The sequence below is a fragment of the Trifolium pratense genome, linkage group LG1 (assembly GCF_020283565.1).
Source record: "Trifolium pratense cultivar HEN17-A07 linkage group LG1, ARS_RC_1.1, whole genome shotgun sequence".
In the NCBI taxonomy this organism is placed as follows: Eukaryota; Viridiplantae; Streptophyta; class Magnoliopsida; order Fabales; family Fabaceae; genus Trifolium; species Trifolium pratense.
The window spans coordinates 30,717,332-30,744,189 of NC_060059.1; the positions used below are offsets into that span (position 1 = coordinate 30,717,332).

The window sequence follows — 26,858 nt, forward strand, 5'->3', positions numbered from 1 at the left end:
ACCCCTTTTAAAATCCATATCAGAGATGAAAACCAAACAGCAGCACCAAAACCTCTTCCAACAAGGATACACTTTCATTCTACTCAAAACTCCATCTCCACCATACAATAACAATAACAATACAAACACTAGACATCTCCAAAGCCAAACAAAATCTAGATCGCTCCAAAGCCAACAACACCACACAATGTGGCAAAAATGTCACAGACATCAGGTTGAAGCAGAACAGAAACATCTCCCATTGATGGACAATCTTGTCAAATCATATCCTTCCAAGATAAAGAGAATATATAAATCTACCTAACTTGTAATATTTCCTTGATTTATTAGTATTTTTCAAATTTTACTAAATTTTGTATATGTTGTAGTGAACTTTATTTAAAATAAAAAGAAAGCTAACATGTAAAGGTGTAAATGTACATGTTAATGTTAAGGTACTTAATATAAAAAATTAGTTTTAAAAATTGTCCATTCAACTTTTTCGAAGTCAAAAGCTTGATCTTTTTCAATACAAAATTTTCATTTTTAAGTTCCTTAAGAGCATTCACAATGGAGATACTCATTTTTTTAGTATCTAACTGGATCTCACGTGTACACATCACTCATTTATATTTTTTAATAATAGTACCTAATAAGTATCAAATCCCTCCAACCCAACATCTCTTAAAAAGTTCTAAATAGACCCTACTGATAACATATTTCACCAATAATTATACATCATTATAAATGGGACTCATGAAAACAAAATAAGTACACCATGAGTACCTAATAGGTATTACATCATTGAAGATAGTCTAACATATGACACATATATCAATAAGATCCTTAAAATAATATTTTAATTAAGCCATGTTAATATGTGTTCAAAGGACAAATAAAATTATTCAAACAAAGAAATTTTACATTAAATAATTCTAAAAAAATTAATGTAAAATAGTTTGATTACACAAATTTCAAGATAATGTATCTAAATTTGACTCGTAACATGTTAGCATACATTCATTTAATCAAAACCGATTTCTTAATGGTCATGCTAAATATTGTCCGGACACTAGTTAAAGAAAACAAAGAAATAATTTTCACAATCAAACAAATATATTTATACTTTTTGTAACAAAAAAATATATTCATACTTTTAAAGGTAAAATACACAAGTTATTTTCAAGATTTGTTTATCATATTTAACAGGACCGGTCCTAACTATTTGGAGGTCCGGTTTAAATATTAAAAATAGACCTCTAATAAAAAATGTTAAAAAATTAACAAAAATTATCCTCTATTTAAATTATATAAGTAACTAAGAAATATCAATAATAAATTGGTCTAAGGAGTAAGGGTTTTGGTTCCCTTAAACATGTGTTCACGAGTTCGATTTCATGGCTCATGCGTATGGAGAAAATTCGGTTGAGAGGGGAGAAAAATTCTAATCAAAACGTGTAATTTTTTTTTTTAGGTGATTAGGATTTTTTTACTAAACATTTGATATTTTATGAACATTGATAATATATAACTATTATTATAAGGCCTCAAAATTAATCTACCGAGTACGTTTGATATTTTATAAACACTAACAATATATAGGACCTCAAAATTTTGAGTTGAGGCCTCCAAAATTTTGAGGCCCGATGCCGTCGCTCACCCTGCACCCCTATAAGTGTTTCAATGACACTAGTTAACATTTTTCTTTTTTTTACATCAAAAAAAAAACATTTTTCTTTTTTCATAAAAGCACTCCGGTTAAAATAATGTTTCGTTTTTTAAATTTGATTTCTACACATTAAAAACTGCTAATGCATAAATCGGGATTCGAACTTCAAATGCTCTATTATTCACTTGAAATGGTAAAAAATTTGACCACTAGACAACTTGGGGAGAAAAAAAAAACTGTTAAAACAAATTTTTCACTTTCACCAAAAAGCAAACAAACTTTTCACTTTTACATATAAAAAAAGAAGTTTGACCATATTATGCAGACTTACTTATACGGATCGGACTAGAGACATGCAGACTAGCCCAAATTTTTCAAATAGTTTTATTCAGACTAAGTTAAAGGGTTACAAAATAAAAAACTACACTTTTAGTTTCTTATTTTTTAAATAAATGAAATTTTGATTTCTTTATTTTAAGACCATTTTTTATTTAGCTTTTTATTTAAAAAACAATTAAAAACTGGTCTTCTATCTCATTTTTGAATCATTTTATGATGATATGACCTATTTATTTATTTATTATATGACAACACTTATAAATTGAGCCCCTCCTACAATGAATTGTTTGAGAGATCAAATCCGAGTTCAATTTTTTTTAGAAATTTTTTTATCAGACTTTAACTACCTCATCACCGAACTTTAAATTATGGGACCTCTTTCTCCAAAGAATCATAGGGTTAAATACCAAAAAAAAAATCTAATTAAATGGGCTTAGACCATCTTTCTTATAATTCGATGTCACATCATAAATGAACGGTCACACTTATAAATATCTCCTTTTTGAGTCATTTTCCGATGATTTAACATATTCAATTTTTTAAAAATAGAGAGATCAGAAATACACCTGAAAGTTATAAATTTGCTAAAATTTTAAAGCTCACTCCGATTTTTTCCTACTCTATATCCAAAACCTACTATTTTCTCTCCCGTTAATCATTCTCTTTGGTTTTTTTTAATGGCAAAATATATATTAATAGAAAAAATATATTCGGATTACAACAAGGGGAGTACAAGTACTAAGAACCCCATTGAAAAAGGTGCAAGACTACAAGAGTGAAAGAACAAGAAGATAGCCAATAAAGTAAGCAAAAAGCCGGCCCATATCCCTCCAAGATTAAGGTTCACCACGACATAAAACTCTAACGGCTCCGGCACAAAAAAGGTTGCATCTCTCATTCATTTAAAGAGCAGGAGTGCTAAGGGTTTTTGGCCATATACCACCTCCATGAAAGAAGTTTCACCCTGTCAACCATATATTCAATAGACGACGTTCCCCCAATAAAGATTAATTCGTTTCGGGAAATCCAGTCTCCAGACCAAATAACACATTGTCAAACTAACTGCCACTCAAGGTGTGTCCTCCTACCAACTCCCAACCCATGGCAAAGCTCGAATAAACCTAAAAGTCTAAAACCCCCTGGGCAAAACAAACTCAACCCCCTAACCACCTAAAAATAGAGTACCAGATCGACGAAGCCAAGTCACGTCTTAGGAATAGATGTTCAGCCAACTCTGCTATAGTCCCACAAAAAATATATAAAGTATTAAGAATATCTAATAACATGAAGGAGTCCTATCTTGAAGGCGCCAAGAGGATCTCTAATCATTCTCTCTGGTTAAATTGAACAATGAACCATTATGATAAATTGATAATATTAATTTATCGATTATTTGTAAAAGGTTTTATTAACTCCTAGGCAAGGGGCTCTCCATCTCTAGGAAGATTGTGTCCAGGATCTGGTAATCTAAGTTATGGTCGGCTCGTATAAGTTATGTCGAATAAACTTTGTTATTATTAGAATTCTTAATTCATGAATGGCAGAGAGGAAGTTATGGCACCACAAGCAAGCAAAGGCTAGCTAGTTCAAAGATGGTGTTAAAGATAATAGCTTGTTGGCAATTTAGTGCAGTTTGTTCTTCTCTTGAGTCTTGACTTATCAACTCCCGCTGAAGTAGGAGAAGTTACCTCAAAAACAAAGAGAGAGAATTGCACAAACTCCAAAGAAATATTTTAGCTATAATTATGCTACCAATTGCTCCTGCAGGATAGTTTGAAGAACTGTCCTTGCAACTCTAGATATGATCAATAGTACTTGATATATATTTATGATGAATGAATGAAGTGTAGTATAATACTAATAGCAGTTACATGAAAACTCTGAACTCAACTTTCGACAGATCAAATAAAGCTACCAGAATGGCCCCCCCGGCCTTCAGAAAACACATTCACATGAAATGATCATACATCAAAATTGGAATATATATTAAATACATGTCTCATGTCTGTATAATGCTAGCTAAGAAACCATTGGATAATCATGTGACATATAGACATACATATATATACATAGGAAGTTGTATGTTCGTATGAATTAGGAAATTAGGATTCCTTCGTGCATGTCCCCGCATTCATGCGGTCAATTATATCGATATCTGTGTAGTTAGGTCGAGATCGGACAATGTGTATTTCAAATAGATTTTTTTTTTATGTTTTTAAAAATTAAAAATTGAGATTTGAAATTTGTATTGTTTGATCTTAATCCAACGATTACTGATATAATTGTGTTTGATCTCAATTCAACTATTGCTGATGTGACCGATTGCATGAATGAAGAAACTTGTTGACAGAAGAGAATCCAAAATATGTATATACACACACAAAACATATAAGAGAAAATAGTATATCCACTTAAGTTTGTACTATTACTCAATAGCAATTGTGTATTTCGTCAAATCACCTCATTACATCATTACATCCTAGAAATGCTTGATTCTCATTGGATGTTATTTACACTGACGGAGCATATCCATATAAACTAATTTTAAACTCACATTTAATAAAAACTTGCTACTTTACAACATCACACATATAATTTACTTGACCAAAAAACATGATTTAATTGAGTAGATCAACTAATTCATTAACTTCTTGTCAAAAAAAAAAACTAATTCATTAACTTAAAATAAATGTATAATAAGTTTAAAAAATAAAAATAAATGTTGAATATCAGAAATTCCATATGTATTGAAACTTTATACATGTTTGTTAATATATGACATGAGACATTAATCAATGTTTATAATAAATTATGGGAAATGTTAAACTGCGCATTTGGGGCACTTGGAGCTAGTTAAACATACTGTATATATAATAAAAAAATCATCTTAAAATTTGTACATTAAATACTTAAAAAATATAAAACAAATGCTCATAAGATACTATTTAGCGTGACCTATAAATTATTAACGTACCGGACTAATTCAAGTAAGAATTACTGTATTTTTTTATTTTTTTTTCACAAATTAAGAATTACTGTATTAAAATAACTTTGATTCTTCTCCTATGCAAAAAGTGAAAAAGAGAAGACATGGTATAATAGCAATTTACCGCAAGAAAAGAAAACAACTACAACATTTTTGCTTTTTGGCAACAATTGGAAAGTGTAGCCTAAACCGTCAAAACTGTAACCAAAAGGTATAGGGAACAGTTTTCACCCGTTTTGTAAGCGAGCGTTACCTATTGTTTTAGGTTACAGTTTTCGTGCTTTTTAGCCACACTTTCAAAAACTGTCGCCTAAGCTATCCAGAATAGGGAACAGTTTGTCTGCAAACTTTAGGCGACATTTTTTACGTGTTGCCATTTGTATTTACAGTTCATAACTGTCGCCAAAAGAATAAGCAAAGGTAACAGTTTTCTAGTGTCCTCATTACGTATAGGCAACACTTCTTAACAGTTGCCATAACTTATGGACAACAGTTTAAACATTTATGTTTATAATAGACAATAATTTTGATATGATTATAACCAAATTTAACATTCAATTTATATTTGGAATACAAGTGAGGCAAATACATGAACTCCTTTATTCAAATGATTGCAGTTTTACATAAATAAATGAATAGTAGAGTACATCCTTTCTATAGGTACTAAAAAGTAGCAACATATACTACTACTATAAAAAAACCTAAAGTCATGGTTACTGCTCCCATGACTTCTCATATACAAGTTAAGACAATATTTACTCAACCATAAATATAAGTATACAACTAAAATTGGCACAATCTTGGTGTAAAATAGTAAAAATTTCCATTCAATACCCCCACTATCTTGGCTGCATAATCATATGAAGAAGCACCTGTGACATGCCTTCTTTGATCCTAATCCCTTTTCACTGTAATGCTCCTATGTAAAACCTGATACACCAACTTAATTAATCAATAGTTGAACAAAAACATAATAAAGGCCCAAAACTACATCAATCAAAGATGGCATATGCTACCACAAACCAACTTAAAGACTATGTTTATGTTTTCAAATCCAATTGAATTAAGTTCCCCAATAATTGATGCATTTGCTCATGACCGTAATGTTCATTAGTTAAATCATATATCATATTTTAAGCAAGAACACCTACTACTAGTTATGCCTAACTCCATTCACAAGATGTATCCAGAGGACTGCGAAAGATTACATGAACATTGCGCTGGCAGTAAGCCAACAAAACTACAAAAGAAAACCACAAGTCTTAAAAAAACCAAAACGACTTTTGCTACAAGCCCGAGGTACAAGCCTCAAAAACCAGCACCCGAACAGACAATAAACAAACAAAAGTCCCAGGTACAAATAACAGAACCAAAACAATGAAATGAAAAAAGGAAATAGCAACAAAAACAGACCCAACCAAAGGGAAAAACTAGGAAAAAAAAATCAAAGCTGCTGCTGCTGCAGAACCACCACAAACAATTCCAAAATCACAACATAGCAGGTTGAAAAAACCAGAAAAAATTATAGAAGCAACATGAGCAAAAACACAAACCTTAATAAACCAATAGTTTCATTCAGATTGAGATTTGCATAATCTAGCACAAATTCAGTACCTTCATAATAATAACCTCCTATTAATTACTAGCAATGAAACCAAATTATTGTAAACTATTACACAAAATTAGGAATATGGGTTGTTTATATGCCAACTTAAAACTATAGTTACGTTGTTATAACTTTTGCAAAGGAAGGAGTGCTATTACTTTGCCTTGGCTAAAACAATTTGAAGCTAATTTCCAAATCTAGCTAACTTAAACCTTAGTAATTACTCTTTCAAGCTTCTGAATCATGTTTTAAACATCATATGCTATGTCTACTGTATGAGGAGAGGACTAACACTTCCACTTTAGTTCATTGACACCATTTGTGTTACAAAATGGATTCTTGAATTAGGTATTTTCATTACCATATAGATAAGCAAGACTTTGATTAGCCAGTTATCAAATAATCAAATAAATAAATACCCTTATAGAGTTAAGATAAAAGTAACCACCCACCTTCCACATAGGAATAAGCTTTTAGCACCAAATCAAACACCAAAATTTCCCCAAAATGAATGAAACAATGGAGTCCCGGATAGCAAACAGAGCTTCTCTTGGTCTACACGATAAAAAGGGTTCATTAGTTGCCAAAAAAATTTCTTGTGTAAAGTAGAAGATCAAGTAATTAGGTGTTTCTTCACATCAACACACACAAAATCCCTAAAGATCTGAGTGTTTCTTTAAAATAAAAAACAGAGAGAGAGTAAAACGACAGTTCAAAACCCTAATTGAAAGAAAACTTAATCTAAAACACTAAATAAAAAACAAAGAGATATTGAAATTATAGAGGTGACAATGACCTGAGATTTGATTTTGGAACTATTGAGTTTCTCACCGTATTCGCAGAGCTTCTAGCGATGTAGTTAAAATTCATCTTCGGAACGACCGTCGCGGTGTGTCAGTGTTCGATTTGTTTGAAATAGAAGAAGCAGAGAGAGAGATAAGCAGTGGTGTGAAGTAGATTGAAGGATGGAGGCGAGGTGTGAAGCGGAGAAGGAAGGAGACAAAAAAAATGGAGGCGAGGTGTAGTATCTAGGGTTTTTTTGGCTATTTTAACTAAAAGGTTGATTGCTTCAATTCAAAAAAATTTGACGGAAAATAAAAAGAAAGTTAATTAGGAAAAAGGAAAACAAGATTTTTTTTTTTTACATAGGTAAATGCCATATATATATATATATAGGAAGGGATCAAATTACACCGGTGTAACATTTGAGAAATGTTACACCGCTCAATAACGCTTCAACGAAATACAAATTTTACAAAATCCACCGTTGGATTGAAAGTTTATATTTTATAGATCATCTATGTTAAGTTTTATAAAAATTTAAAATCGTTTGATATGTTATTGAGATAAATCAAGATTAACGGTATTCGATAAAAGCGCATAAACCATTAATCTTGACCGGTCTCAATAACATGTCAAACGATTTTAGATTATTGTAAAACTTAACATGGATGATCTATACGATATAAGTTTTCAATCCAACGGTGAATTTTATAAAATTTGTATTCGTTAAAGCGTTATATATATATATATATATATATATATATATATATATATATATATTAATAATTAATTAATTAATTAATAATAATAACAAATAAAATAAAATAATAATAATAAGTAACAAAAAAAGAAATCACAATAGTAGACCCATAAAAAAAATCACAATATATAATAACAAAATATAATGATCATTCTTATAAAAAAATATAATGATTATTATTATTATTAAATTATTTATTAATTATATTTGAAGGGATATCAAAATAAATAAAAAAATATCTTTTTTATTTGCAACAATTGGAAAACGTAGTCTTTTGTTAAAAATAACGCAACCTTTGAAAATTGTTCCCTCATATGGCTAAGGCGACATTTAATAGCTATTGCCTAAAAAGTTCCCTAGTTACAGTTGAAAATTGTCCCCTATTATATTTTAGGGAACAGTTTTATGGTGTGGCAATAAAACACCTAGTAACATGCATAAATTGTCGCCTATACTATTTTTAGGCAACAATTGTCATGGGTTGCGTAAAATAGTGTTGCCAAAGACTACAAATGTTGTAGTAACATGATCTGCAAATCCATTACTGAATCATAAATGACCCACCTTCAGTACACAAACATATATTTATTACAAAATGGACCTTTGAATAATTGGTCACACAATCCTTTACTTACTAGTATGCTGCTATATACTTAACAGCTTACTTCCAATTACTTACTCTCTATCTCACTGCTGCTACACTCCTGATCAGCTTCAACTGCAGTTTCTCCATTGCATATTCCACATCACCAATCTCACACACTGCAGTAATCATATACTCAACTCTTAAAAAATTATAAACAAGGAAAAATATTTCTACACCTATATGTATGCATATCTTTTAGGGTATGCAATTAATGGGATATGGATTTCCCGCTGTCAAATAATGACGCGGTTTCACACTGTAATCAATCATGACTGTTGATTTGAGATATGACGTTTCAGATTTAAAATACAATTTTATAAAACAAATCGATCTTAGTCATCGATCGAAGATCGAATGGTTCAGATCAGTTATAGCACCCTGGGAAATTTGATTCCCAATTAATGTATGCAATGTTATACATGTAAGGTAATTGTGATTATAATCAACTAAACCTACTAGCTATCATAACCAAATATGTTTAAATTGTGATAATTTATGTAAATAAGTCACGACCACGATCTAGACTGCGACATCCTTCTTTTTGTTGTTGAAATTAACTGCACATCGTACATGGGTTAGAGTACCTCTTATAGTTCCTTTAATAATATTTTTTTGCTTATAGAAAAAATGATTTCGTATTAGATGAGTAAAATTCTCCATTTAAACCCTTGTATGTAATTATTATTAGATATATGTATATTTACAATTTAAACCTAACTAACTAAACTAAAACATTTTCACAAAAAAATCTGTAAACATTAGTCATTAGTATATTATATTATATTAACAGCAAGAATTTGAATCATAAACTTCTTTCAAAAAACTTTATCAGATGTCTCAGTTCAACTACTATTCAAGTAATTGATTTCTTTGACCAAATAGTTCATATCTAGATCTCTACTCTCACATTCTACCAATATATATTGCTACATATGCAAAACAAATGTTAATGTAGTTTCACTAATCACTATCACCATGTAGTTTAAAGTAATTTGATTTCATTCTTCATGACACATACATATATATATTATATATATAATAATGTTTTAAATTGTGGTCTGCAACCGCAATTGTACTGATGATAAAGGTTTGCAGTGTAACCGCATCGGTGGCAAAGTATTTTAATTTAAAAGTAAGTATATATATAATTTAATTAGATTGAATTGGGTAGTATAGGTTTTATAGTAATCTTACACTAGTGATCATAAATCACTTGTAGTAGCATTTGATGGTGGTGGTGGTGGCGGCTGAGGAGGACGCTTTCGCTTCTTTTTCTCATAACTAATACCTCTAGCTTTAGCTTGCACATCCCTAACTTCACGAAGGTAAAGTCGAACAGCACGAGCGCCAAAAGGATTAGCTTCCGGTTTCCCACCATTCTCTTCAAAAGCAGCTCTAAGTCTCCCTATGAGTGCATCAAGGCTTCCCCATGCTTGGCGAAGAGGACAAGGACAAGGTGCAGGTGGATTTGGGTGACCATAAAAGGGACAAATCTGTGTATGAACTTTAGTTTTTCCGAATTGATCGAGATATCGCAAGAATTCAAGAACATTAGCTCCACTACAACGTGAGAGTGATAGTGGTGGTCTATGGTTTCTTAGGTATTGTCCAAATGTGTTCCAATCTCTTCTTTTTTGATTCTCATATCTACTTGGTGATGTTGTTGTGGATATTGATGGTGGTGATGTTGTTGATGATGAAGATGCTGATGTTGAAGATGATGTTGATATGGCCATCATGGCTGATGATGATGATGATGTGTTTGTTATGTTCATGGTAGGGTTTGTGTTCATCATTTCTTTGTTGTTTGATAAGGATTCAAATTCTTGAAAAGAATTCATTGTTATGTAGTATTTTTTTTTTCTAGATTGGATCTTTAGTGGTGTTTGAAAATAAATTAGAGAAGAGAAACAAGAAAACTAGAGAGAAAACAAAAAGAAATTAAACTATAATGATTTTCAAGAGATTTTGAGGAGGGAGGGAGGGAGAGATATGAAGGTTGGTTTTGAAGATGATAAGGAAGAAGAAGAAGAAGAAGATGATGATGATGATGATAATGTTATAGGTGAAAGAGATAGATGAAAGAGATAGAGATGTGTGAGGAAAGGTAGGGTAAAAGAGCAGTGGAAGACCATAAACTGTTTTCTTAATAGGTTTCTATGAATTCCTTTGGTTTTTGTTAACTCCTATAACTCCTAGAAAGAATATTTTTTGTTTCACTTTTTTGAGAAAAGAAAATTCATTTTAAAATTGTATAATTAATTGATTTTTACATATGTTTAAAGGTTTTTCAAATATAATTGATTATATCTCCATTTATCTCAAATTAGAATTTTTCTTTTTTATTAAATGGAATCAATATGAGAATTTTATTTTATTTTTTAAATTGAATCAATGAATTTGAACCTGAGACTCTCGCATATGTACTACATAAACTTCACACCATTAGATTAAACCTACATGGTTTGAAATCAGAATTTTCTAGTACAATTGATTTTTACTTTCGAAATTGTTTCAAAAATTAATGTGTTAGTATATAAAGTTTTTAACGAGACAGTTGTTTGTATTTCTTTTTCCTTTGGACTATATGTTTGGATTGATCGAATGAGATAGAATGGTATGGAAATAGATAAAATAGAATAATGTTACATTGTTTGGATTTAGAAAATAATAATGGAATGAAATGAAATATGATGGAATGAATTCAATCCAAACAGAGCCTTGAGTATTGGTGTAGTCTCTCCAAGATGTTTGATTTCTATATCAAGTTTTAATAATATTTTACTTTGATGTGTTGCTTCGGGTGGTTATTAGAAGGAGGTGTCGATCTAGTTGGGATGCACTCTCCATCTCTTGCACTTCAACGATTTACAAAAAAAAAATCATTTTTGTTAACTTTTTTTTGTTTACAATGTTGTTAATGAGGATCGAACTTATGACTGCATACATATTACCTAAATTCCTCATCACTAGACCAATCGTATTGACTTTAATTTTATTTTTTTAGTAAGCGAAATTGTGGTCCTTTAATGTATCAAAATTAAAAATCATAGTTAAATGTGTATATCCTTGATGAGCTTAGTACCTTTTGAAGGTGAAAGTTATAGCCAAGCCTAGTAAGCCTGGCGGTTGTTCAGGCTCTAACTAAAAAAAATTGGTATTTTTTAAGGGTTATTTTAGAAGGAAATTGAAATTTTTAGAAGTGAGTTTATGATAAAACTGTGATTTTTTATTCAAAATTAAGATTTTTAGAGGTTACATGTAAAATTTTAGCCAATTTTTATAATTTTTCGCTGACTCCGTCACTGGTTATAGTTATGATCCATAAGTGTGAGATAAGTCTTTTATCATACACAGATATATTTTTATCATTAGATTAATAGATTAACTTATGCATGATTAAACACTTATCTCAATTGTATATATTAAACAAAGTTTTTTTTAATGTCTATTTTGTTGACTAGTTTGATATTTGACCGTATCTTCTTTTAATTAGTGTAGTCTATGAAATTTCTAACAAAAAAAAAACACACATAGTATCTAACAATCGTACATACTATTACTATCTATATACAGATATGAAGTGAAAAAAATAAATTATCTATATACATACGGCTGTAATAATATTACATTAATCTAACACATAAAATAAGATTTATATAGTGAAAAGATAGATGGCAGAAATAATTTCCGGAAAAAGAGAAGCAAGTGAGTTTGAATGACTGAATATCAGTGATTGAGCAAATAGAGAAAAGAGGGGGGTGTAAATGTGAAAGGAAAGAAACAATATTTTGGCCTTTAGGGCTTTTGTGGAAATGTAAATAGGTTGATAGTGACACTGAAAGATGACTGATGCTGACAGTATAAAGCAATTTGGTAAAAAAATTATATCAAAGAATAACATGATTTTCCTGCTCTCTCTTTCTCTTCTATCTTTTCTCTTTGATTGACAACTCCTTGCTTTAAATTACTTCTTTATCCTTTGCTGTCTGATATGACCAAAAACTTTACCAGTTTACCTTCCTTCTTAGAACAAAGAAAAAGTTATCATCAATATGTCATCACACATGCACAATAGTACTAGTATTTCATGAAATGGAATGAATAACTCAATTGGTTAAGTTAGTTAAGCTAAAAATTAAGAAGTTTGAGATTTAGGGTTGAAATTCTCACAATGAGAGAAACTAACATAACATTGATATATATTAACAACTAATAATTTGTCATTCAAAAAAAAAATTAATATTTCATCTGTGTCAAAATAAATGACATAGTTGATCATTTTATATTTATTAATGAATAATTTTGATCATTAATATATTTAATTAATAAAAATTTAATATTTTAAAAATACACATTGAAATAAATATAATATTTTACTGTTAATATTTATTTTTATTTATTTGTAAAAAATACGGTTAAAACTAGATACGTAAACTGTGTATACGGTAAAATTAGTTAATTTAAAATGAGATGGATGGAGTAAGATTTTGGAAGAACAAGAAGATGAAGTAGGGTTTGGTTTTGTAAGCAAATCAACCCATCATGATCATGTCATGGTTACTTTTCACAAGTGCTAGCTGCTAATCCCCAGATATCTTAGACTAATCATTTCATTTCAATCATTAAAATCATTGACTGCAAAAACTTCTAACACACCAATTAATTTTGTAAATTATGCATCGAAAAATGTTATTTTAATTTGTAAAAAATGTTAATATGTGCCATTAAAAAAAAATAATCTTAGAACTTGTGCTTTTAAGCATTAAATATTTTACACTATTAAAGTTTTTATATCTAGAGTACATGTTAATATGATTCTTAATTTATTAATTAAAATATGGTTGCATACTAGTATATTTTTGGAAATAGTTCCTGAGGGGGGAAAATACTTGTATAAGCACAAACACAAATAAAATGTGTTAGATACACTCACACAAACAAAACAAATTAAAAGGAAAAGTATTAAAATACTGTTAATTAATATAACTATATTATTTTTCTTTTAATTTTTTTGAGTTATGTGTGTTCCCAAATAAATTTTATTTGGATGTGTACCTATGGAAGATTTGTTTGTTATAAGGATATACTAGCATGACACCCGTGCGTTCGCACGGGAGTCGCGGCGTTGCTGCTCCTCATTTGGTAAGATGAAATTTATTGGAAAGTGGATTAAAATATAAAAAAATAGAAGAGATATAATATTTGGTAAAAAAAATAGAAAAAGAACAATGGTAAAATCATCACCAAAAAACCTTAGGTCTCCATATTAATATAGGAATATAAATAAGGATAATGTAAAAATTATGAAAAAAATAGTTTACCTTATTAATATATTAGTAAAAATATAGGTCTTGTAAAAATCACCAAAAAACTTATGTCAATGTATTAATATATGAGTATAAATATAGTGACTAATGATTATTAAAAAATAGGCAATCGTATGTGAAAATATAGGTCTCACAATAATTATAAAAATAATTAGGTCACCGTATTAAATATGAGTATAACCTGTAAAATTGTAAAAAAAAAAAATTGACAACTTAATTTTTATTTTATTTTTGTTACAAACAACTTAATTAATATATAATTAAAAGTATAAGTCCCGTAGAAACCACACAAACAAAAAAGTTTCCATATAAATATATGAGTATAAATATAGGTTCCGCAAATGTTATAAAAGATGGGCAAACTTATTAATATGAGTAAAACACATAGGTCCCCATGTACCCAAAAAAAAACACATAGGTCCCCAAAAATCACACAAAAGATTAGGTTCTCGTATTAATATATGATTATAAATATAGCTCTAAAAAAATAGTAAAAAATTGAAAACTAAAATTTATTTGAAAAAGTGCAAAAAAAATAGGAATTTATTCGTGGATTAAGATGAGGGTATAACAGGAAGATAATGTGCAAAAATCCACTTTCTTAATTTAGTGTTATCATTCTAACTGAACACTTATAAAAAAATGGAAGGAGTAAAATATTAAAATGGAATTAACCACCTCAAGAAAAATTTTAAAATATTGAAATTATTTACTAACTTTCAAATATGACACAAAATACTCATAAAGGTGATGATGTGTCAAATTATTAAGTAGGGGTAACATGAGATTTTCACATGTATTTTATTTTCTTAGGTCCTTGTAATAAATATATATATGAGTATGAATATAGTCCCGTAAAAATTATTAAAAAATAGGCAATCTTATTAATATGCTAGTAAAAATATAGGTCTCACAACAATCATCAAAATAATTAGGTCACCGTATTAAATATGAGTATAAATTTAGGTTCTACATAAATTATTAAAGATCAGAAAACCTTATTAATAAGAGGATAAATATAGGTCCTGCATAATTCACACAAAAGATTATGTCCACGTATAAATATATGAGTATAACTCGTAAAATTATAAAAAAAAAAAAAACTTTATTAATATAGGAGTAAAAATATAAGGCTCGTAGATATAACAAAAAAAAGAGGTTTCCGTATTAATATAAATATAGCCCGTAAAATTATTAAAAATAATAGACAACATAATATATTAGTAAAAACACAGGATCTTTGAGAATCACAAAAAATAGTAGATTTTCGTATTAATATATAAGTATAAATATAGGTCTCACAAAAAATAGTAAAAAACTGAAAACTTCATTAATAAGAGTAAAAACATATGCCTCGCAGAAATCCCACAAAAAATTAGATTCTTGTATATATGAGTATAAATATATGTCACGTAGAAATTATGAAGAATGAACAACTTTATTAATATATGATTAAAAATATAAAACTCGTTGAAATCAGAAAAATAATAGGTTCTCCCATTAATATCTGAGTATAAATTTAGGTCCTACATAAATTATTAAAGATCAAGAAACCATCTCAAGAAAATATTAAAATATTAAAATTAGTTATTAAAATATCGATCTGACCAATGTATTGATGACACAAAATATTAAAATATTAAAATGGAAGTAACCACCTCAAGAAAAATATTAAAATATTAAAGTTAGTTATTAACTTTTAAATATGACACAAAATACCCTTGAAAATAATTATGTGTAAAAAAATGAAAAGGGAAAAATTTGTGATTTCATATGTATCTTCTTTTTTCCTTAAAAAAAATGTATCTTTTTTTTCATATATTGTAGATGTGTCATTATATTTATTCATCGGTCATAATTATTAATTTTATGCGGATTTCTATATGTTATTTATTTTATTTTTTTAAGGTAAAGAAACGTTTTAAATTGAGTAAGTAAAACAAAATTAATACCGCATATATTAATTCGCCTATATATTAGATTGTATAGGATTTATTGATGCCCAGTTAATTGATTTTTGTTTAATAAAAAAATTGAATTTGTATAAAGTGAGGTAATTTGAATTTGGGTTACATACAAAAAGTTGGAGTTTTAGATAAAAAGAAAAAAAATTGTGGGAGAAGTAACAAATAAAGTGGAGTTTTATGGTTACAATTGGGTATTTAACTCATATTGGTTCCAAAAATATAACAAATTAATTCATATGGCTTAGTGGTAAATATAATAAGAAGTGTAACTAAAAGGTTAAGAGCTCAAATCCTGCTGAGAAATGTTAGAAATTTTTTAGCATTTTTCTACTAATTTTTTTTAATAAAGACACAAAATACCCTTGAAAATGATTATGTGTCAAAAAATGAAATAGGGGCAAATTGATAATTTCATATGTATCTTCTTTTAATATATTGTAGATTTAACATTTTTCTACTAATTTTTTTTAATAAAGACACAAAATACCCTTGAAAATGATTATGTGTCAAAAAATGAAATAGGGGCAAATTGATAATTTCATATGTATCTTCTTTTAATATATTGTAGATTTAGCATTTTTCTACTAATTTTTTTTAATAAAGACACAAAATACACTTGAAAATGATTATGTGTCAAAAAATGAAATAGGGGCAAATTGATAATTTTATATGTATCTTCTTTTAATATATTGTAGATACTATAGAAAATAAGATGTTGAAATATGGGATATATGGTTCCTCTTCTTCCAACTAATCAATCTCTCATTCTCTCTCATTCCATAATTTGTGTTTATCTCTTTCTAAAGTTTAGAGAGAAGATCAAGATAGAAAAAAAAAATAAAGAGAAAAGAAATCAAAAGAGAGAGAAAATCAAGAGAGAGATTGAGAGATTAATCTCTATCCATGGGTAGAGGGGAGTTGTAGCCCGTCCCAAAATTTCCATTTTTAATAAATATATATACATATTTTTAGTTATGTTTATGTTAATTATCTATACTAATTTTTCCATTATATATAACAAAGTTATCATGGTCGAGTGGTGATGAAGTGTTTTTATTATCCTAACCATGCTATTTTAGCTTTTACTTGCATTTTTTATTGTCATTGTTTGAAAGTTTGACTACTAAGCCACAAAAATCAACCTTTTCCATTTTTTTTAAAAGGTTCAATTTTTTTTTTTTATAATAATAGGTTCAACATTTTATTATTGTGGTTAGGGTTGGGAACAGGGCAGGCTAGGCCTTGATAGGTCTGAGTCTGACCTACGATTTTTCTTCAGGCCTGAGCCTGCCTATAGCCTATCAAATATTATTTATTTTGGTCTGGCCTTAGCCTTTTTAAAGCTTGGTCTGGTCTTGTAATCTATTTAAAAGTATGTGTTACATAAATGTAAATAATAATATTATATAAATAATAATAATTAAATATAAACAGGCCGGCCTATCAAGCTTTGTAGGCTTTTTTAGAAGCATGAGTCTGACCTATTTATGTAAACATATTTTTTTCAAAGCGTAAGCCTGACATTTTTAATAAACAGACCAGGCCGAAGGCACCTGACCTATTCCCACCCTAATTGTGGTAAACACAAACACACACACACACACACACACACACACATATATATATATATATATATATATATATATATATATATATATATATATATATATATATATATATATATATATATATATATAAATGAGTCGGTACAAACTTTTTTATTACGCACACTAACTTTTGTTTGGAGAGATCAACTTTTCATTTTCTCAATATTTTTTAGTCGGTATGAAATTGCTCAAATATTACATTAGTGTAATTTGATATAGCTCTTTTTATACGCGCACATATGCACGCACGCACGCACATGACGACCCATAAAAAATTTCAAACTCCGCTATGACCCTCCCGAAAATTTTAGTCTAAGTTCGCCACAGATTGCATGGAACGTGAAAATACTTCTATCTCGAAATATAGGGAGAATAGTTCCTCTACCACCTCTATAAGGCGGCCACCTTGCTCCACCAGTTCAATAACGTCAATACCGCCTACCAAATTAATTCTCATTATATTGTCACCGCCTCATGCTAAATTCTCCTCAACAGCAGCAATCTCAACATCTCTTTGTTGATCGGCTCTAATGTGATTGGGGAGCTAGAAAAAAAAATTAATCAATAAATATATACATTTTTTTATAGTCACAAAAACATATTGTAACTATTAAAAAATGTGTCAAAAAATAAAACATAGGAGTATATTGTAATTATTTTAATTGATTAATTTAATTTATTTAATACTTACTTAGAGATGTAAATACTTTTACAAAAAGAGCCATAGAAAAGCCACAAATTATACATAATTTACTTACCGCAGCGCTAAGAGGTGCCGCAAAAACAATGATGAATACGGATTTACAAATCCATTCAAGTACACTGGCATGATGCTTCTTAGCTATAGTAAATCGTATAGCTATAAAAATCGATAAAGATAAACCGACATCTATTGCCATAAGCAATTTGAGGGTTAATCGCTGTAATTAAAAATGAGTTAAACAGTAAAAAAAAAATGGTAAAAAATATCTTAATAATTTATAATGAACTTAAAATGTACAAATTATTTTTAAATAAATCACCCGAGTATCACTAGGCCCTCGATAATGTTGTATAGGATAATATAGATGGTCTTTATGACACATCCAACGACATTCATGGAAATGATTAAAACACCGTCTATGGAATATGGTAACGTAATTTGATATCTCTTACGCACACGCTCGCATGCGCGCTCCTGCACACACACGACGACCCATAAAAATCTCAAACTCCACTACAGTTATCTCAAAAAATTTAGTCTAGTTCCGCTATTGCTAAGATCTAAAAACATATCAAGAATACTGACTAAAAAAAATGGCATAACAAGAAAAAGAAAGAAAACAAAAATACAATAAAATGAAGAGCTCTCAAAATAATAGATGTAAGAAGCCCTCTGAACAATTCATTTCAGTAGTAGTCTTTATCTCTTACCAAAACACTTGAAAATCATTTTTTTAAAAGCACACAAAAAGAAAATAAAAATCCAAAAAGTAGGCAACACATCATTTTGGGGGAGATGCACTATATCGAAAGCAAAAAATGGCCAACTTATCTTATTGAATGTCTAGCAATTCTTGTAGAGACATGATAGCGATTTAATTTTGAAAGTAAATAAAATCAAAATGTTAGTATTCTGAAAATCAGGTAAAATATAGCAATGTATTTAATGTCCTTCATTGCAATATATATCAGAGACATGTTATTGGAAGACAAAATTTCGTAGACACCGTAAATCGACATCAAATTTTCGAAGCAACAAATTATAGCTTCACATTTTCACGTCAAAAGGGCTTGTGGATGCGCAGTTGCGGTGAAAAGTGGAATCAAACACTAGATATTTGTTTAAATCTCTGGTTGAAGAAAACAAAGCATCATCTAGTCTAGATAAAGACATTCATTATCTGTCCCATAAGTCCTAGCTCAATTGGCAAAATATCGAAATTGTTAGGTCAGACGTCGTGACCTGGGTTCGAACCCAAAAAAAGACATTCGTTATCTATATCAGAGAAAGAATTGTTCTCAAGCTTATATTAAGAAATGCATCTGATATATGACAATGAAAGATTGAACACATGAAAATCATCATCTTATCAAGAAATGAAGCGTCATTTGATCATTTGTTAAAACAGCATCAAACATTGTGGAGAATCAAGAAGCATCATGAAAGATAGAAAGAAAAAGAGGGAGCAGGCATGGTCCCTCCTTAGCTTCTATAAAAGCAGATATGCCAATTGCCAGATCATGATTGGCAGCAGTAATTATTACACACGGTTTCACACTATTTTTAGTCTAAACCGTCGATCAGAGATCAGACGGCCTAAATTGAAAACTGTATTTTTTCATCTAAAATGATCTCAGCCATTGTTTTATGGTCAAACAGCTGAAATCAATTACAGCGTCCTGCTCTAACAGCATATCCGCCAATTCCTAAAGTAGCTTCAACGAATTGGGAGAAAATCAATTTGTTAGATTCATCAAGATAATTAACATGTCTTTAGTAGAGCTCTAAAAAACAAAGCAGCTTCAAAACAAATGGATAGAATAGAAATTTTTTTGAGTTCTCCTTCTTTAGACTGTTGGTGGATAAAAGGCAAATGTACAAATCTATAGGTTTATTATCAAGATAAGTTTTAAATATATCAATTGAAAATTGGAATGTTAAATGAGTGTTAATTTATTAATTCATATAATCTTTGAAATAGATACATATTAATGACAAAGTCCAATACAATCAACAACAAAAAAATTGCATGTATATTTATATCATAAGGTGCATTCTTTAAATGAACAAATACATATCTTAGTCCAATCCAAGCAACAGAAAAAATGCATGTATAAATATCAAATAATAATGATAAATCCTAACTTTTCACCACAAAGACATTCTACTATGTGTTGATTATTAAGTAGCTTACATAATACCCAAATTGAAGGGCAGAATAATGAATAATAAGGCCTAAGGCTTAATAAATAACCTGCATTATCATCATAAGAATGAAAATGAAATGAGAACTAAAAAGAAGGAAAATTAACAATGTGAAGAACATTATGTAATGCTACAAAATGTAGTTGTAGCTAAAAACTGCTTTCAACACTAGGGGGGAAATTCTATGCTGTCAATCCTTTGTAACAGCAGAGAATATATATTAAAGAAAAAGAAAATGGAAAAAAAAATAAAATAAACCATGTAGTTGTGATTTTCTCCTATTCTGCTGCATTTCTTAAGCTTTCAGTTGTGAGCCACAATTTCTTTTGGATGATAAAAACAATTTCGTTGCCATCTTGGTCGGAGTCAGAACTGGAATCGGCAGTTGCAACTTCTTCCCAATGTAATGCTGTTAGGTACTTTTTAACAAAATCAAGCACAGGTTGTTTATCCCTGATGATTATGAAACCGGTAGGCCTAACCATACGGTCCATCTCGAGTAATAGATCTTCTTGGCTGCACTCTTTCGCATGTACGTCAGAGAAGACATTCCAGGCATGGAGTAAATCATAAGTCCGGGGGTATGTTGAAAATGCTTCACACCTGTTCAAATATATTCTCAAGTAAGTATCAGCGTAATCAATTATCACATTACAATTCAAATTATGTAGCTACAAGGAGTAACTTAACTACCAACAAAAGGATAAAGAAAAGGTTCCAGCAATGAATGTAACAAATCTAGTAGGGCTTGTTTGAATTGACTTATTTGATCTTATCTACTGACATAAGCATTCTTGAAATTGTCTTCGACCCGAGTAGTCGCCCTAAGGTCTTAGGCCCTTTAGGCCAACTATGGAACTAATCCTTAGTCGGCAGCTAGACATTCGGGAAATTCACACGAGACTGGGCTGCCTCTCAAATAGGCTACCTCGGGAATAGAACTTAAGTTCTTATTATGCGTGAGAAACAAACCAATGCTCCCAACACCATATTAGAAAAAAAATACTACTTATAATTAACTTAATCATCATTAAGATAAAATTTTGTGATGAACTTCACAACTAGAGTAAAAGGGTGAACTTATTCAAAAAAAAAAGAGTAAAAGGGTGAAATATATTAAAGACGTCACAAGATAGTTTCGGGAAAACAATGTTAAATACCAGTCATGAGTAGTCCCTATGAGTCCTCTATCAAATACGATTCTAAGTGTGCTTGGTCCATCATGAGGTACAACATTCATCACCCAAACATCTTTCTCTTTAAGAGCAGCTGCAAATGAACCCATGTTTGCTTTCATATCCATCACATTCCTCACAGTGTTTGATGAGATTTTTGAACCCATGAGATTCCAGTAATTCTCAACTCTTCTTTGCCATAGTTCCTGCATCATATGATACAAGGAAAAAGACAAATGATTACATCAAAAGTAAGAAAGTTTATTGATTTTCTTGGTATGTGTAAATAACTCTATAACAACAATTTAAAAGGAACGAAGGTAAGTATTCAGTAATGGAGAAAAAACTGATTAAAATAGTAGCAAAAGGATAAGTTCGCAAGTTTCAGTTACCGTGTCCTTTTCGAAGATTTCACTTGAATAGCCAAGGTCGGCTAATCTAGGAGGAGGACTGGTCAATCTTGAAGGCCATGGAGCTAATTCACTACCTTGTGCTCTGTTGTCATCTGATAAAAAGAAATGTTTAGGTGCTTTGAATACAGATTACATGTAACTAAAAGCAGTTCTACAACTTCTACAAACAGTACAATAAGTTGGAAAAATACTAAAGAAAATTGTGATTTGTTCAAATTCCACTATGCTTCAGCGCTATAGCACCACTATAGCCGATATTTGACAACACTTTGTACTAAACAACGTATCACGGAGCATAACGATTTGTTCAAATTATATTGTAGTAAGAAAGAAAACTAGAAGGCACAGAAATAAAATGCAAAAGTACTCACGGTCAGAGTAAGGCGTTATGCAAGTTTCCATATTGACTCCCCAAACTGCATCAGGGTCATCATCAGACTGGCAAAGAGGAGGACGAGTACCAGGTTCTCTTTCCATATAGCAATCATTTGTGAGAGGTTTCTGCCAGATAACAGTTTGGTCTCTCTTTGAAGCAATCCTCCAACACATGCGTCCGACAAGGGCACTCATTTCTCTCCATATCCTCAAATCCTCTTCATCCTGAGCATATGCTTCTGGAGATGAGTACGCAAAATAACCTCCCGGCCTAAGAACACGGTCTAGCTCAAGGAGTAGTATTCCATCTCTCTGAATCCAATCAATACGGCAACGAGAACAATGCGCAAGCTCAAAAGATCTACTTGGATAAGGGAGTCTCTTGGTTCCCAAGACACCAAGATATGCAGGAATTCCTCTTTCTAAAGCAAATTGAATTTGATTTTGATGCACATCATTGGGTGCCAAGGACATTGCAATGATATCAGATGCCAGAAGATAACCCCCAAAACTTGCAACACCACAGCCAACATCAAGAACAGTTCGCAGTCTTCCTTCGTTGTTAAGATTATTGTCCGTAAAGTTGAGCATCTGGCCATAGAAACTAGCGACTGTGAGACAGTGACTTATCCATGAATTCGAAGTAAATATAAATAAACAGATTACATCAAACAACCTACAAAATCCTATTAACTGGAACTGGAGTGAACAGTATTATTGTATCTGTGTCATGTCTCCGTCCATAAAATAAATGAATCGGTTTTTTGGAAATTAGCGTCTGTTCAAATTCCGCAAACAACAGTGCTATAGCACCATTATAGACGATATTTGACAACATATTTTACAAAGTAGTGTTTCACAGAACAATAGTGGTTTGTGCAAACTCCGCTATGCTATAGTACCACTATTTAACAACATTAGAATGAACATTGCATGACATTGATAGATATTTGCAAAAACACAAAAGTTAGATAATACTACAATAGTACAATCAATTGAGAGGTGCAGTAAGCCTTACATTTGCGATTGCTGCAATGTACTTATCAGCTCCATGGTGAAAATGAGTCCCTCCTCCAGGGAAAAATATCTTTTCACCTTTCACAACCATCCAATTCTGGTCGGACTTCTCGTGTGCAAGGTGAGTATGTGGTATATTTACTTTCCAAACCTCCTCCCTGCTTTGTGGCCACTTAATAGGGACCTGAAACATCAAAGAAACAACAAAATAAAATGTTATTCGATTAAACAAGGATATGTCATATTTAATATTAACATCTAGTCTCAGCATATCTTTTACCTTGTATCCTGGAGGAGGAGGAATCAAGCAATTGAACCGTCTTTCTGCAGGAGGGCAATGTCTCTCATAATGTTCCATCAAACCAAGATCAAGCTTCAGTCTCATTTGATAGATAAGATGTCTGTCTAAGCACGGAATCAACTCTGAATGACGATCATCACAAACCTTCAAAACAGAAAGCAATGCATATTTTATTAGATTGCTGATGTTCTAAAAGTAAAGCCAAACTTAGGATGACCATCACAACCTTGGCAATGCTGCCGTCGTTTCTTTTGCATGAACCTATAAATTTTACTTAATTATTATGCAATTAAGAATCTGTTGCTTGAGATTCCATATGTTCATGTTTTCTCTTAACAGGTAGACATGTATTATTTATTAGCAATTCAAAAAAGCATGCAGTTACATATGTATATATTTATTCATTATCAAAACATTACTATATTAATAGTTCTTTTCTTTTTTTGAAAGGATTAATAATTCTTCGATAAACTGTAATTTACGAAATTAAAACAACTGATACATAGATGATATTTTAATATTTGTTAATGATATTTAGGGAAATTCAATAAACTATATCTTTCAAGTGCAGGCTTAGAGAGCCAATAAATGAAATTTAAGCTAGTAGAAGAGGCATAAAGTATAGGGTTAGAACCAATAAATGAAATTTAAACTTTGAACAACATCTTACAGGGAAGCTCTTCGGTACAATATCACTCTCCACCGCATCTGTCTGCGTTAAACTTGAAGATTCTTCTTGTGGCTTACTATCTGCATCATCATCTGCACCCAAATACGATGCACCGAGTCTTTTCAATGATTTTCCATATACAGCTGTAGATGAACCACTATTTTGAGAACCAAAGATGGACCCTTGGAACACATATAAAAAACCAAGAAAGAGTGCCACGGCAAAAACGGAAGCAACTAAACGCTTCTGCGATCCATCAGATCTGCCCCTCGACATTTATCTGTTGGAAGTAAGAAAAATTGAAATAAAGTTTTCACTGCTCAGTTATGTATTACAACTGATCACAGCATTGATCTTTGTTTCACTACACATGAAGCACTAAATTCACCATCCAAAACACCACATGAACTAGCAACCGCAATATTTCGAATTAGATAGCACAGTCAAATTAGATGCTTTAAGAAACCTATCAGATTCAAGGGTTAACCTGCAAGAAAGGGGACAGTAGTCAGTAACACAAACACATAAATCCATTACTATTCTATAATCTTGAACAACAAGTCATAGAGATAAAAAAGAATTACAGCAAAGAACTTGCAAAGCTTGATCATAATCAAAGGAAAAGTGTACATTGATCAGTAAAAACAATTTGCAAGAATGGTAAAAACAATTTGTACCAAAAAAAATCAATGGAAACTTAAAACTTAATCCAAACAATAATGAAGAATTAAAGAAAGAAAGCAATTATGCTAAGTACCAACCAAATCATCAAGAAAATTGACATTCATAATTCATTCAATCAAATGAAAATGATGGATCCAAAAGAAAAAGACCCAATTTGAAATCTGATATAATGACAATTATTAACCATATGTAATTAATTACTACTTTCTTAGATCTGACACAAAGATTATATAAACTACATTATCAGTAACAGAAAATCAAAGTGAAATAACATAAAAATGCAAACTTTAGCATAATCACCGACACAGTTAGAAAAATGAAACAGACCCAGATAGTGAAATGTTGCAGATCCAAGAAAAAATGCAAACTTTATGAAAAATGATGAGAGAAAGGAAAGAAAAAACTTACTGGGTTGGGATAAAAATGTATGAAGAAAGAAGTTAGATTTGGAGTGAAGAGAGAGGGTATCGGATCTAAGTGTTTTGGTGTTTTTATTTGCTATTTTGAGAAGTGATGAAAAGGGATTATGTGTCACACTGTCCCATTTTGTTGAGGTTGTTAATTTCAGATACTCTTATATCGTCATGTGAGCAAATAATTTAGATTTGGTCACACTCATAAAAATGAAATAAGTATTTAAAAAATAATTAAATAATATTTTTTTTAAAATTATTAAATAATTTTATATTTTGTGAGTGTGACCAAATCCAAATTTAAAAAATAATTAAATAATATTTTCTTTTTAAATTATTAAATAATTTTATATTTTGTGAGTGTGACCAAATCCAAATTATTTGGTCAGGTGACCACACAAGAATATTTTTGTTAATTTAAGGTGTTCTCTTTCTTTGTCCCTACATCATGTTTTTTATATGAAAATGAATTTAATGAATCCACCCAATCATAATTTGGTAGTGAAAATTAATCTGATAATTGTTTTTGACAAGAATGTGATTAATCAGATGAAAAATTCTTACTACATTTGATTATAAATAGTTTAAAGATCGCATAGCTCAATTGATTTTTATTCGATATTTGAGTTTGTCGCTATATTAATGTAGAAAATTTATTTTAAATTATATATTTAAATTTTTTTACAGTAAAAATTTATTTTATATAATATTGTTAAAATATAAGTGGAATTATTGTGTTAATTATTTATTGTAAATTTATTTATTCAATTTTTTATATTCTAGCGACAAATAATGGTCCCGTATATATTTTTAATCAACAATTAGAAATTTTATTATGAATATTTAGGGTAATTTAGTAAGTTTTATACTAATTACTTTATGATATTATTATTAATTATTGTTTTTTTCCTATTTTTATGTATAGATGTATAGATTGTTGTGTTGTATTCCTGTCTATAATCTATTTTGTTCCTGTTTTTAAGCATATCATCTTTCTATATTTTTTTATATATTTATTTTAGTTAAATTACAATGAAGGATATAAAACTTGCAACGTGCTTAAGAGTAATAAGAATAGATTAGAAACTTTGGTGAAAATCGATTTTAATATATTAGTAAATTAGTAATAGATATTCATTATTGTTGCCGGTGTCTTCTTTAAGTGCAGGTGGGATATTCATGATTGTTTCCATTGCTGAACTGAATCAGAAAAAGATTGTCTCTCACGGA

General features: G+C 30.1%; 2 protein-coding genes and 1 long non-coding RNA gene across 4 annotated transcripts; all 3 read right to left on the reverse strand.

Moving 5' to 3' along the window:
• Nucleotides 1–5,550: 5,550 nt before the first annotated feature.
• On the reverse strand, nucleotides 5,551–7,659 carry LOC123903071. 2 transcript variants are annotated; one of them, XR_006807809.1, is made up of 3 exons: nucleotides 7,411–7,659; nucleotides 7,032–7,134; nucleotides 5,551–5,903 (listed from the first exon to the last, which is right to left on the reverse strand). It is a non-coding gene; the product is annotated as an uncharacterized LOC123903071 (long non-coding RNA). The 2 variants fall into 2 exon arrangements; XR_006807798.1 differs by having other exon boundaries at nucleotides 7,376–7,659.
• Nucleotides 7,660–8,642: 983 nt separating this feature from the next.
• Nucleotides 8,643–10,893, reverse strand: LOC123903063 (protein LIGHT-DEPENDENT SHORT HYPOCOTYLS 4-like). Its single transcript, XM_045952938.1, has 2 exons — nucleotides 9,963–10,893; nucleotides 8,643–8,884 (listed from the first exon to the last, which is right to left on the reverse strand). The coding sequence occupies exon 1, from the start codon at nucleotides 10,607–10,609 to the stop codon at nucleotides 9,971–9,973; it is 639 nt and encodes a 212-aa protein (XP_045808894.1). The 5' UTR covers nucleotides 10,610–10,893; the 3' UTR covers nucleotides 8,643–8,884; nucleotides 9,963–9,970.
• Nucleotides 10,894–20,385: 9,492 nt separating this feature from the next.
• On the reverse strand, nucleotides 20,386–25,775 carry LOC123903079 (probable methyltransferase PMT3). The gene is made up of 8 exons (XM_045952953.1): nucleotides 25,624–25,775; nucleotides 24,532–25,018; nucleotides 23,841–24,005; nucleotides 23,562–23,744; nucleotides 22,540–23,134; nucleotides 22,148–22,260; nucleotides 21,741–21,961; nucleotides 20,386–21,183 (listed from the first exon to the last, which is right to left on the reverse strand). The coding sequence occupies exons 2-8, from the start codon at nucleotides 24,805–24,807 to the stop codon at nucleotides 20,859–20,861; spliced, it is 1,878 nt and encodes a 625-aa protein (XP_045808909.1). The 5' UTR covers nucleotides 24,808–25,018; nucleotides 25,624–25,775; the 3' UTR covers nucleotides 20,386–20,858.
• Between the last annotated feature and the right edge of the window lie 1,083 nt (nucleotides 25,776–26,858).

Excerpts from the sequence above, each read along its gene's own strand:
- LOC123903063 (XM_045952938.1), bottom strand. The coding sequence starts at position 10,609 with ATGAATTCTTTTCAAGAATTTGAATCCTTATCAAACAACAAAGAAATG.
- LOC123903079 (XM_045952953.1), bottom strand. The coding sequence starts at position 24,807 with ATGTCGAGGGGCAGATCTGATGGATCGCAGAAGCGTTTAGTTGCTTCC. Across the intron at positions 21,962-22,147 it reads AAATCTTCGAAAAGGACACG|GAACTATGGCAAAGAAGAGT; the intron begins GTAACTGAAACT and ends CATATGATGCAG. Across the intron at positions 21,184-21,740 it reads ATAGGGACTACTCATGACTG|GTGTGAAGCATTTTCAACAT; the intron begins GTATTTAACATT and ends ATATTTGAACAG.